Source organism: Anabrus simplex, chromosome 5 (genome assembly GCF_040414725.1).
Source record: "Anabrus simplex isolate iqAnaSimp1 chromosome 5, ASM4041472v1, whole genome shotgun sequence".
NCBI lineage: Eukaryota > Metazoa > Arthropoda > Insecta > Orthoptera > Tettigoniidae > Anabrus > Anabrus simplex.
This window is the reverse complement of record NC_090269.1, coordinates 18608443-18623258: the sequence shown is the minus strand read 5'-3', so window position 1 is coordinate 18623258 and position 14816 is coordinate 18608443. Positions and strand designations below refer to the sequence as shown.

The 14816-nt window shown below is 36.0% G+C and overlaps 1 protein-coding gene across 1 annotated transcript in view; it reads right to left on the bottom strand.

Annotated features, from left to right (window-relative positions):
* LOC136874273 (inositol polyphosphate-4-phosphatase type I A) overlaps positions 1 to 14816 on the bottom strand; it is a 264058-nt gene that overhangs the window by 218906 nt on the left and 30336 nt on the right. The window contains exon 4 of the mRNA XM_067147899.2: positions 1775 to 1975. Coding sequence (XP_067004000.2) covers positions 1775 to 1975 — 201 coding nt within the window. The remainder of the gene's footprint in view (positions 1 to 1774; positions 1976 to 14816) is intronic.

The window sequence follows — 14816 nt, the reverse complement described above, 5'->3', positions numbered from 1 at the left end:
GAAAATTGGAAGTCAGAGTCTGGAAAATGTGGACAGCTTTAAACACCTAGGAAGTGAATTAATGCAAAATGCTAGGGTAGACACGGAGATTAGCAAGAGGGTACAGCAGGGTAATGCATTCTACCAAAGTGTAAGAAAACTTGTTTGGACCAAAGAAGTACCAAGGAAAAGTAAAGAGATAATGTACAAAATGTACTATGTAGCCATGCTAACTTATGCAGCTGAGACTTGGACTCTAACTAGCAGGCAAGAGAGTAGAATTCAAACCAGTGAGATAAAATTCCTAAGAAGTATGATAGGAAAGACAAGGAAAGACAGAGTGGGAAATGAAGATGTTAAGACGGAAGTTGGGATAGGAAAGCTAAATAAGAGTTGAAAAAAATAAACTAAGGTGGTTTGGACATGTCAAGAGGATGGAGGAGAATAGAATTCCAAGACAGATGCTGGAGGCAAAGTGTGAGGGCAAGAGAGCAAGAGGAAGACATAGAACAAAGTGGATTGAATCCGTGAAGACGAAATTTAGACTGGGACAAGATCATGGAAGAGGAATGGTGGAAGGAAAGAGAAAGATGGAGAAGTGCATAAATACCCCGACCCGGCAGTAGCTGGATAAGGGGAAATGATGATGATAGCTCATAGAAAAACACTAGGAAAAGATTCAATCACGGCACATGGCACTGCTAGATCTAGAGAAGGATTCTGATTGCGTCCCACTCGAGTGGATCTGGTACACCCTCTGCGAGCATGGTGTTCCCAACTGGCTCAAAATGTTCTACACAAATCAAATAGCCACAGGTGATGCTCAGCTGGCCTTTCCGACAGCTTTCCAGTGAAGGTTGGAGTGCATCAAGGTTCAGCACAGTCACTAGTTACGTTCATTGTGCTCATGGACACCATCACAGAGGATTTACAGCAGAAAATGCCCTGGACCCTCCTTTATGCTGCTGATGTCATGTTTGCTGCTACTACTAGCGATGACATGCAGAGGCCAGACCACTCTTGGAATGACCACATCAATCATGTTGGACTGTCTGAACCTCCAGAAAATTATGTATTTGGAGACTATAACTCCTGAAACACTCCAATTAAATGGACAAAATTTAGAAAAGATGGACATTTTCCAGTATCTTGGGTCCCATATCCAAAGTGACGGTAGCATCCGTGGCAACGTGTGAGCAAGAGTTAATGTAGCCTGGAAGCATTGGCGGGAATTCAGTGTTGTGCTAAGTGCCAGAAGGATGCCAGTCCGGCTCAATTGATAATCTACAGGTTGTTTCTCAACCCTGTTACTCTGTACGGCACCGAATGATGGGCAGCAATGATGGATGCCACGAGCAGTCTCCATGCCATGGAGATGTGAACACTCTGATAGATACTAGGTATCTCTCTTCATGACCATGAAACCAATGACAAAATTTGGAAGAAATTTAGTGAGTCATCAACTATAGAAAAGACGAGAGAAAGCCAACTTGATTGGTATGGACATGTCCTGAGGGCAGTATCCTCCACAGTAGCCAAAACCACTTACCACCTGGAAATTGAAGGTCAACAATCACATGGGCAGCCAAAGCAACTGTGAAAGGAGACTTTCAATTATCCTGCACCCTAAAGATTCATCTGGTCGAACAAAGAGGCTTTGAAAGATAAGAAGAGTGGATCCTGCACTCGTGGAATATGCCAGGATGATGATATAAGTTTCATATACTAACCCATCATAAGCATGCTAAATCATTTATTTACTCTGCAGTTTCAGACAATGACAATCAGCGCTTACCCATGGTATGACCCTTCCGTATCCTCCACATATGAACATCCAGGTCTGGATCCTGCCCACGACGAAGTTCCATCCTTTGCTGAAGTGCCAGAAGCTGTGATCTCATGCAGTCATAACTGGCCAGCTGAATTGACTGCAGCCATGCATCTCTTTCACCCTCTGAGTATGCTGCCAAATGTTGGCTCAGGCCACCTTCAAACACTGGATAAAAATTCTGTTATTATTCCCTTTGAAAGATTAACCAATCTAAAAATAAAAATGCATTAATAGCTTTAGTGCAATCAACTGTTTAGCCCTTCTTAAAACTAGATCCATATATGAAAAGTATTAAGTAACAAGGAGAAAATATGGCTGACAATAAGAAAAACAGTTTGTCTTCAAAATGAACTATCAACCTATTAGGTTGTGTTCTGTACATATAGTATGTGTTGAAGACATGTTAAGTACAGAACAAAAATGGCCAACCGGACACCAGGGGATCCGAACCTATAATCTCCGACTTTGGGTCGGTTGATCTACCAATAGAGCTATGGTGGCCTAAGTCATATTTGTTCTGTTGGAAAGGATCTAAGCTACAGGTGTGGCACTACTGCCATTACGGGCCGATGACCTTCAATGTTAGGCCCCTTAAAACAACAAGCATCATCATCATACTGCCATTACACTGTAGAAAGCGTGGAAGCTGCCTGTTGTGGGCCAAGTCAATGAACATTGAATTTTCACAACCGCATTGTAATAAAAATGAACTTTCAACCTATCAGGGTTTGGATCCCACAGGTTTCCAGTTGGCCATTTTTGTTCTGTGCATAACATCTCTTCAACACTCACTATATGTATGGAACATGACCTGATATGTCGAAAGTTCATATAACAAATTGCCAACAGAGTTAAGGAGTATGAAAACATTTTCACTATTTAAGAAGTCTGGTTTTAGATATTTTTTACAAAAATATATAGATATGTATTAATGCCACAGTTTAATTAATTGCTTATTATCTCCAAAACCAAAATTGTAAAGGGCAGTCCCTCCCACGAGCTAATAGCTCATTGGGACAATACTCAGAATGTATGAATGAATGAATGAATGAATAAATAAATAAATAAATAATCATTACAGACTGTTATGCCTTTCAGTGTTCAGTCTGCAAGCCTCTGTGAATGTACCAAACGTCACTACAATCCTCTATTTGCAACTAGCTGGGCCTCATTTAGTTCTGTACCTCTTATCTTTAAATCATTAGAAACTGAGTATAACCATCGTCGTCTTGGTCTACCTCTACTTCTCTTACCCTCCGTAACAGAGACCATCATTCTCCTAGATAACCTATCCTCCTCCATTCGCCGCACATGACCCCACCACCGAAGCCGGTTTATGCGTACAGCTTCATCCATCGAGTTCATTCCTAAATTAAACTTTATCTCCTCATTCCAAATACCCTCCTGCCATTGTTCCCACCTGTTTGTACCAGCAATCATTCTCGCTACTTTCATGTCTGTTACTTCTAACTTATGAAGAAGATATCCCAAGTCCACCCAGCTTTCACTTCTGTAAAGCAAAGTTGGTCTGAAAACAGACCGATCAAAAGATAGTTTAGTCTGGGAGCTGACTTCCTTCTTACACAATACTGTTGATCGCAATTGCGAGCTCACTGCATTAGCTTTATTACACCTTGATTCAATCTCACTATATTACCATCCTGGGAGAACACACAACCTAAATACTTGAAATTATGAACCTGTTCTAGTTTTGTATCACCAATCTGACATTCAATTCTGTTGAATTTCTTACCCACTGACATCAATTTAGTCTTTGAAAGGCTAATTTTCATACCATACTCATTGCACCTATTTTCAAGTTCCAAGATATTAGACTGCAGGCTTTCGGCACAATCTGCTATTAAGACCAAGTCATCAGCATAGGCCAGACTGCTTACTACATTTCCACCTAACTGAATCCCTCCCTGCCATTTTATACCTTTCAGCAGATGATCCATGTAAATTACGAACAGCAAAGGTGAAAGGTTACAGCCTTGCCTAACCCCTGTAAGTACCCTGAACCAAATAAATAAATAAATAAATAAATAAATAAATAAATAAATAAATAAATAAATAAATAAATAAATAAATAAATAAATAAATAAATAAATAAATAAATAAATAAATAAATAAATAAATAAATAAATAAATAAATAAATAAATAAATAAATAAATAAATAAATAAATAAATAAATAAATAAATAAATAAATAAATAAATAAATAAATAAATAAATAAATAAATAAATAAATAAATAAATAAATAAATAAATAAATAAATAAATAAATAAATAAATAAATAAATAAATAAATAAATAAATAAATAAATAAATAAATAAATAAATAAATAAATAAATAAATAAATAAATAAATAAATAAATAAATAAATAAATAAATAAATAAATAAATAAATAAATAAATAAATAAATAAATAAATAAATAAATAAATAAATAAATAAATAAATAAATAAATAAATAAATAAATAAATAAATAAATAAATAAATAAATAAATAAATAAATAAATAAATAAATAAATAAATAAATAAATAAATAAATAAATAAATAAATAAATAAATAAATAAATAAATAAATAAATAAATAAATAAATAAATAAATAAATAAATAAATAAATAAATAAATAAATAAATAAATAAATAAATAAATAAATAAATAAATAAATAAATAAATAAATAAATAAATAAATAAATAAATAAATAAATAAATAAATAAATAAATAAATAAATAAATAAATAAATAAATAAATAAATAAATAAATAAATAAATAAATAAATAAATAAATAAATAAATAAATAAATAAATAAATAAATAAATAAATAAATAAATAAATAAATAAATAAATAGTGGGGAAATTTGTCGTTGCTTTTTACCTAAACCATGATGAAAATAAGAACAAGTGTGAGGACTCCTCGAGTTCCAGCGCCCCCCACCAGGCAGCGCTAGAGTGGACAAGCTCCACAGCAAACGAACAGTTGGTCTTAGGAATGATGCCAGAGGAAATGTATTACTCTGTAACTGGTAAGTAGGGCCTGGACTTTTAGGTTTTTTTTTTTGCTTTACGTCGCACCGATTTGCCTGGTGTGAAAGTGGGAAACCACGGAAAACCATTTTCAGGGCTGCCGACAGTGGGGTTCAAACCTACTGTCTCCCGAATACTGGATACTGGCCGCACTTAAGCGACTACGGCTATCGAGCTCGGTCTTTTAGGTTTTAAACTATTTTATTCCTTGCTAGCTAACTGCAGTATTTTAACTTACTTATCCATTTCATTACCATTGGAGTAAATTACTCAAATCTTATAAACCCTAAAAATGGCTAAATAAGATGTTGATGAAACCTAAAAAAAAAAAGACTATTCAAGACCATATTACGCTATTACAAAATAGAAGTACCAAATATTAATGAAATTGAATGATTTTTTTTAAATAAAAAAAATTATGCACCACGTTTTGAAACGACTTCATTGTTTGGAACTGGAAGTGGTTTGTAAGTATAACTTGAGCGAGCGAAACAAACTGATACGATACTATTCCACCAGGGTACAGCACAAATCAAGAGGCAGTCCCCTGGCATTCACTGACCTGTACCTAACAGGTACAAGCCTTCCTAACTTGCCAGCTTCAGTGCATATCTCATTGTGTACAGTCGACTACCGCCAATTACTGCGCTGTTTACTGTTTAGTTCTATACACATTAATGTGCAACAAATTTTCACTATAAATCAATTATTGAAGGCAGTTTAAGAAGCTTACGCATCTCAGAAGTAGTGATGCCTAAAGGCAAGTCATCTTCTTGAAGCTGGATAATTCGCCAGTGGATTGGTAACTTCACTACAGATGACAAAATTATATTTTATCAAGTCTGTCAAAAGCAGGTAAGGAATTATTTAACATACCTCTAACAACACCAAAAAAAAAATCCCCATTACTGTAATGAAAAGCAAGTTTTATAGAAAATTATAAATGAGTTAACGTAAATATTATGGTTGAAAGCTCATAAGACGAATGCTACAAAGCAAACCTTGGATGAGTAATAGTATTAGGGAGTCCACACAAAATGAAAAGTTGAGTGAATAGTACATACAATAAAATATAATAATTTTATTTACGTATTTTTCCAGGTAGCATGTGACGAAAAACACATTTTGTGCAGCACAAGGAATCTACAGGACATATCAGCAACACTGCTATAAAAAATAGGAGCAATTTTCCATCGCACCAGCCACTAATTTCCAGTTTTCCTGCCACTTCAACGGTGGATAATTTTAATATCCGTTTATGTGAAGCGCTGGTTTTGGCAAGCGTGCCATGGAATGCATTGCATAATCCTGTCTTGAAGACATCAGTTGCCATAAGATACCAGACGAATCCACATTGACAAAAAAAGTTAACTGGAAAAAATGTACTAGAAAACTATCAAAAACATAAGAGGTGATATAGGTGATTGTTACATCTGGCTTTCGGTGGATGAGACCACAGATAGTTGTGGTCGTTATATTGTAAACATTGTGGTAGGTAAATTAGATGCTATAAAGCCTGGTAAACCTCCTATTATACTGTGCAAAATGCTGGAAAAAACAAACCATAGCACCATAGCTTGCACCGTCCGAGATGCTATTCACATTCGTTGGCCAAGAGAATAACAGGATGGCAAGCTTTTACTTCTTTTGAGTGACAGTGTGGCATATGTGATCAAAGCTGGTGAAGTATTGAAGATTTTCTACCCTAACATGCTGCATGAATTTGCATAGTTCATGGCATACACAGACTGGCTGAAGAGGTTAGAAATAATATTCTAGGGGTAAATAGTATTGTTTCTCCTGTGAAAAAGGTGTTTCTTAAAGCTCCTAGCTGCCTTCTCATATTCAAGGAAATGTTGCCTCAAACTCCTCTTCCTTCCAAACCCATCATCACTCGTTGGGGGACGTGGCTCAAAGCAGCCGTATACTATGACAATCACTTTGAAGACATAAAAAAAATTGTTTTAAATTCTTTTGATGTTGATGAGGCACTCTGCATAGCGAAGGCTATAACAGCTCTCATAAACAAGAACGCTGTTTCATTTGCCTTCGTTAGGGCACACTTTGCTGATTTTCCTGCAGCTACTGAGCATGTTGAGTTGGCATCGTTGCTATTAAAAGATGCAATAGAGTAGAAGTTGTGGACTGCATTCCGAAGAAGGAAATACCAGGACCACTGGTTGCAGCCTATTCACTCAAGCTCACCAAAATTCTACAATGGAACCCTGGATTTTCAACAATGAACAATGTGTCTGCAATACTTCAGGGAGAATAAGTTACTGACGAGGTACCATGGGGACCGAGAGCTATTGCTTCAATGAAGTTTGCTCCAATGACTTCTTCTTGTGTGGAGCGTACATTTTCCTGCTATAAGAATATTTTGAGAGATGACAGAAAATGGAAATGTATTTACAGTAGTTGTACAACGTAACAGCAAGTGAAAACTGTATTCTGTGCTTCTGAAAATGTTTGTTTCTTGATGCATGGGAAGTGACAAAAATTTAACCTATATGAACCATTTATTGTATTTGTGCATAATTATTCTTGTTATTTTTAATTTCCATTGGTATGATGCATTTGAAATGCTTTCATTAAGCCATTATGTCCCATATTTAGAGAATATTTTGAAATAAGTGGTATAGTTTTGTACTAAAGAGGCATGAAGGTTACAATAGTACTAGAGAGGCATGAAGGTTACATTAATGTACAAAAAAGCTTGAATGAATAGTATAACTTTATTACAAGATGTTATGTTCTGTATTGAATAGGAGGACACATTAAATTTTCCTTTGTAAAGTAGTATAACTTCAGTAATGATTGAAATGATTATTAAAAACTATTTCAGGAGGAAAAAACTAAAAAAAAACCATTTTGAGCTAATATAAAAACTAAAAAGTGGTTTTTAATAACCTAAAAATCCGGGGCCTATTGATGAGTATATAGGCCTACACTGTCTTTTAAAAAACAATGAGAGATTACAATTACAATACCACGGCAGGGTACAATGGAAATAAGAGGTACGGCATTCATCACATGTTGCGGTAAGCCCCATTTTTAAATTTTTTTTTAACAAGTTGCTTTATGTTGTACCAACACAGATAGGTCTTATGGCGACGATACGACAGGAAAAGGCTAGGAGTGTGAAGGAAGTGGCCGTGGCCTTAATTGAGGTACAGCCCCAGCATTTACCTGGGGTGAAAAGGGGGAAACCATGGAAAACCATCTTCAGGGCTGCCGACAGTGGGGTTTGAACCCACTATCTCCCAAATACTGGATACTGGCCACTCTTAAGTGACTGCAGCTATCAAGCTTGGTGCGGAAAGCACAGGTTAATAGTGTACATATACAGATAAATAGCACATAACTCCCAGCATATTAAAACAAACACCCATGAACTCTACTTACCAACACAATTTGTCAGTTACTGAACTTTTGAAAGCTTGCATGAAGATTTGGAAGATGTTCGAGATTGAGAATCTTGCCAGATTTCTTTCGTTCTGAAGAAAAATCAGCACTTCAGATAATGATAAACAAGTCTGGGTATTATATCCATAACATATTGAAGACAAGAGCCAGCCCCTGAAGGATCAACTGAAATTGTTTCTATGGAATTGATACAATCAAAAAATATTTCGCTCCAGATCGCTTTTGAGTTCAGTTTTCCATTAATTACTTTCTTGGCCTGGAAAAGAATGTCACATACACTTTTCGAAGGACGTGTTAAAAACACTTCATTGTTGCTTGAACCAAAGTCTTTTATTTCAGTGAGAACTATAAATTTACTTTGATTATGCTCACGTAGAAAATGGGCACAGGGCGAACACTTAATAAATTTAGAAGAGTGATTAACAGCGTACCCAGCCAAATGGTACACTAAACACTTCTCAATCGAAGAGTTTCAAACTGCACTACCGGTATGGAATTCAGGTACAGAGCTCTCCTAGTCTTCGATATTTACTGCAGCATGAACCACATTTTTTTCCTTAATGGAAGTATCCACTGATTGTTTCTGTCGCCGGTGGTGAGTTCATATAGTGGATGGAATCATTTAATTCTTGACATTATACTAAAAATTTGTCATGAAACAGTCATTGAAAGAAACTAGGGAACTCAGATATTTTTGAAGAATTCAATTAAATATTTGTGGTTTTTTTTTGTTGCTGTAAATTTTTAACTGTCATTGAAAGAAACTAAGGAACTCAGACATTTTCGAAGAATTCAATTAAATATTTGTTTTTTTGTTGCTGTAAATTTATGTAAATTTTTGTGTTTTATTTGTTGTGAAATTTTGTGGATTTAAAGAATTTTCACAGAAGAGACAATTATATTTATTTAATAATGGAGTGTTAAAAGAAAAAAGAGACATTGATTTTGGTATTGGAGATCTCCAGTAGTGTACATGTTGTAACCCATTTTTTGTGTCGCCCTGTAGTTGCCACGTGGAGGCTTCAATCACGAAATCGCTGAGTTTTGCAATCGAAACCTCTAGAACAGGGCCTCTCAAACGCCCAAACTCTCACGCATGCAGAGCGAGGTGCATAGGCTCTGTGTACTGTGCATCGGTCCAACTCGCCTCAACTCGGCTTGACTCGGATGGTGTAGTGTGCTGAGAGCGACGAAGCGTTCGATGATAGACAGCTTGTTTATGAGTGAAATAGATAAGCGCATGACAACAACATAATAATGGAACAACCTGTTTTGAAGAAAGCAAAGACTTCCGAAAATCCATTTCAATTCAACTAGGAACTTTCGTATTTTTTTTTGTCTGTCGTGACGATAAAGCCAAATGCTTAATCTGTGGGACGATAATTACATGCGTAAGAAAATCGTCTATTGAAAGACACTACAACAGACTACATTAGGAAAATTATTGTGAAATCATAGCAGACGCCAGAGAGAAAGAATTAAGGAAGTTGAAACATCTTGAAGAAGAGCATTCTATATCCACTAATGAGGTTTGTTCCAGTACTGTAGCATTTTCATTTTGGTTACGGGTTCTGCAATTTTGTAAAAATTATGTTTACATTCCTCTCAAACATGTACGAGTATGTGTACTTCTAATTCACTTTTTTTTTAATATATCTAATTTAGGGCGAAGAAGATGAAGGGTGTAGTGACACTGCTCTTAGAGCTAGTTATAAAGTTGCTTTACGGCTAGCAAAAGCTGGGAAGTCGTTTAAGGAAGGGCCACTAATAAAGAGTATTTTGTTGGACGTAGTAGAGCCAATGAATCCTACATTAGCTCCAGCATACAGCAGAATACGACTGTCAAGTATGACAATAACTCGACGAATCAGCGACACTGCAGGGAACTGGAAAATTCTAAATTCCCATGGAGGGAATTAGATATTTTTCACCAATAGAGCAGCCAAAACTCAAGACTTGATGAGTCAATGGATATTAGCGACACATCCCAGTTAGCCATTTTTTTACGTGGCGTAGACGACGATCTGCATGTAACGGAAGAGCTCCTAGATATGATTTCAATGAAGGACACTACTACAGGTGCAGATATTTTAGACACGGTCGAAATGGCAGCTGAAGGAATAGGACTCACTTGGGAAAAGCCATTTTCCGTGACAACAGACTGGGTGCCAGCAATGCGCGGTAAAGTAAAAGGGTTCACTGGTTTACTACGGAAAAAGCTTAACGTGCTGAATTTGCCATCCATTCATTATTTTGCTCACCAAGAGGCTCTTTGCGCAAAAGTTATCGGTATTCAAGACGTGATGGACGTAGTTGTGCGTATCGTTAACTATATTCGTTCTCACGGGCTCACTCATCGCCAAATCAAAGAATTTTTGGTTTCACTTGAGGAAGAGTATCCCGATATCCCCTACCATACAGAGGTACGGTGGTTAAGCAAGGGAAAGGTGATTTTACGGTTTTTTCGAATACGCCACGCCGTTGCTGAGTTTTTGGTGGAAAAAGGACTTCCAGAGCCACTTTTACATGGCCCTGAATGGGCAGCTGACTTAGGATTTTAGCAAATATTATGGCTCTTCTAAATGATCTAAGTCTGAAATCCCAAAAAGAAAATCGTCTAATCAACGATGTGGTCAGCAAGATTAAGGCTTTCCAACAGAAACTTTAACTCCTCAAACACAACCTTTCAGAAAAAAAAAAAATACGGAACACTTCCCAGAGCTAGGTAAGCTATATATATACATACTATAATCTTTGATAAATACTCTAGGTTTTACAAAGTGGTTTACTCAAAACGTTGCTATGGTTTTGTTTGACAGCATCTGTGTGGGAAGGAGCACGCTTTGAAAAGTACGTTGAGGTGCTACAATCCCTTGAAAACGAGTTTAGCGACCGATTCTAGGTAAAGTACCAGTATATCACCAACTGTAAAAAAAAAAGTAGGAGATTTTAAGTGTACAAGCGTAACATGCAATTAGAAAACATTCGTCCACAATACCTCTTTATGTACATATGTCCCTTTTGGTACTCCAAAGTAATTTTATATACTAAAAACGTAACTTTTATTTTTAAAAAGTGTGTTTCTCTTCACAGAATATTACTGAACTGCAGCCAATGCTTGATGTGTTTATAAAGCCCTTTTCGATAGCAGTTGAAAGTGTGTCTTCTGATTTGCAATTTGAATTAATAGATTTGCAAAACGGTGATTGTCAAAAAGATCTGTTTTTCCATACAAAGACTTTGCTCGAATTCTACCAGAATTTGTCGAAGGAAGATTTTCCTAAGCTACACCGAGAAGCAGCTAAGATTATTTCTATGTTTAGTTCCACATGTATATGTGAAAGATATTTTTCTGTTATGACTTGTATGAAAACTAGATTGCATGCTAGTATTTGTGATTGTAATTTAAAATGAACGCTCTCAGAATTGCTGTCAGCTGATCCCTTATTACAGACATTACTGGTATAATTGCAAGGAAAAAGGAAAAGAAGAGCTAGAGAAGGACACTACTCAAACCAAACGTAATCTACAGTATATACCGACCAATATTCAGCATGCCGTGCACCACCTGTAAAGTTGTTTAGTACCCTGTTCCAGCGCCTTTCGGAAATGGGACAAGCTATGCTCACCTTCCTAAAAGGTAGAGTAAACACTTTATCGCTATTTTAATTTTCTGAAGTACCATGGAGAGAAATCTCGTATTTCGTATCATCTTGTTTTCTGCCTAACGTTATTCTTTTAACTGCTGTAATATTTCTTTTTAAATTTTTCTTAATTATTAAACTTAAAGAAGGGTAATCGCTCTCATGTCTTTTTCCCTACAACGTCACGTAAGATCATGTCCTCTGTAGGCTTTCCCGGCCTGCTTCCTATATCCTTTCTTTAGTAGTCATGTTGGTAATCCTGTGCAGCCCTGTGTATGTTGTTGAAATTTAAAATGTTTTTCCTGGTGTATCATCGGCTGACGTTCCTTCAGGTTTGTTATTTTTGGATTATTACATCATTACTTTGTTTGTTATATACTTTAAATTATGTGCACCCCTCTGCAAAAGGGGTGGGGGTGAGGGGTTTACAGTTTCACTTTCTTGTTATGCATTACCACATTCTGGGCTAACATACGCCTCTGAATAATACACAAGGTGAAGATCAGCTCCCGTAAATTTATGCAATTTCTTCCAACATTTAAAGCCTGCTTTATAGGGATGTAGACACATTAAATATCACCATCAACAACTCTACCATAGCCTGATTTGCAGCCAGGCACAAAACAGTATGGCATGCTGAATTACTAAATTAATCAAGCCACATAAGATACATGAACTCAATGAACTGAGTTTAGGAACTGAAAGCAAAAAAATTCAAGTTATTCACTGAAATATCTTGCACTTCTCTATACCCGGCTTGCCAGAACTACTGGAGCACGCGTTGTGTATAACTGCTTGCAGTGCTTGCAGTGGCAGGACCACAACCTATCATGCTATAATGGCTGAGTCCTTACACTTGGTCTTATATTTGTCATGCCTAAACTGTGAGGAATTTTCATGACTGTGCCACAATACCACAGATCGAATTGCAAAGGTCCTCCGCAAGCACAATCTAAAAATCGTGTTTGGCACAGCAATTTTCTCAAGTGAGCATGCAGAAACCCATGGAAAACTGTAGGATTGCTCAACATTGCCGTTTTCCATTCTGTTACAGCCCACAAAATTACTTCACTCATTTGGACAGACTTCCAGTTACAGAAAGTGAAGAAATTTCCTCATATCGATGATTATGCCATTAAGTTTATGAAACCCAGCCTCTGTGATATCTGAACCCTCCAATATCCAGCCTGGTTTCCAGAGATTATTTTATTTAAATGCATATGACAAGTCAATACTTTGGACCGGGATTGATTATTTTCACCATGTTGGTCCGTATTGACTTATATTCAAATTTCTGTAAAAATATTTTCACCACCTTGTCAATACTTATACATTTTATTTAATTACCGTACATGTACATGTTTCGAGAGCCACCGCTCTCTTCTTCAGCGGTGCCAAACATTAATTGATCCTTGGACTATGGTACAATGGTATAATATAACAAGTATATATGAATTTTGAAAATTGTTACAACAATTTCTCTTAGTTTCACCTTTCCTATTTACTATGTCATTTGTTGCAGATTTTACTGGAAATTTCCTAACTAATGTAATCTATTAAATTAATCTCTATATGTTAATTTATGTCCTTATTTACATCTAAAAGAATAATTATTTCTTCTCGTCTAAATTTAACATTTACTTGTCATTTAGTGGAAATCCTTAAATAAATCAATTTGTAAAATAATAGATAACATCTATAAATAGTCTTTATCCTAAAATCGTAAAATCATAAATAATAAATATAAATTCGTAAAATAAAAAATAACATCTATAAAATGAGTTATCCTTTAAAATGTTTCTGCTCTCTTCTTTCTTCTTAAAGTCTGCTATAATTTTCTACACCTCTCATATCAGAATATCTTCTCTTAATCTCGTCCAATTCTTCATTCCATCTAATTTATCCAAAAATTAAAATGATGTGATATTGGTCTGAACCCAAACAATATGTCCTCCTTCCTTCCTTGTTGTCAATCTGCTACTCTGCTACTGGTCACGCGATGACCATGCTGGTTGCTTTCTAACCGTCAAACTCTTCAGCTCGACTGGTTGCCAAAATTTAACCTTGACCAAAGTATTCTTGTACTAGTTTGAATAAACAAACGTGTTCTGCTCTCTGCTGTCAATGACCTTGTTAGGCTCGCTGCTAGCAGCTGAGGCTAACATCTGATATGATAATGATGATATCTAGGACACTGGACCCTAACACTGCATGTATTGTAAACTTTCATATAAACAGAGAGTACTGCACTACTTTACCTTCACTGCATAATACTGATACAGACACAAACTCTTAAAACTGTTGTGATGTGTTTTAAAATCATATTTCCTTTCACAACCTCTTAATTAAAATGTGTACTAAAAAGTCACTTGTAATAAATTAAAAGCTGCCTTGATAATTTTCCAGGTATCTGTCATTTAGGGACATTTTACTGTAGGGGTATACCAAACTTTTAGTCATGAGTAAGGGGTACAGCCTTCAAAATGTTTAAGAAGCTCTGATCTAGAGTGATATTGTCAGCAACTGCAAAATGACCTCGATAATGTTGTGAGATGGACAGCAGGCAATGGTATGATGATAAACGGGGTTAAAAGTTAGGTTGTGAGGTTCACAAATAGGAAACATCCTCTCAGTTTTAATTACTGTGTTGCTGGGGTGGAAGTTCCTCATGGGAATCATTGTAAGTACCTAGGTGTTAATATAAGGAAAGATCTTCATTGGGGTAATCACATAAATGGAATTGTAAATAAAGGGTACGGATCTCTGCACATGGTTATGAGGGTGTTTAGGGGTTGTAGTAAGGATGTAAAGAAGAGGGCATATAAGTCTCCGGCAAGACCCCCAAATAGAGTATGTTTCCAGTGTATGGGACCCTCACCAGGATTACTTGATTCAAGAAC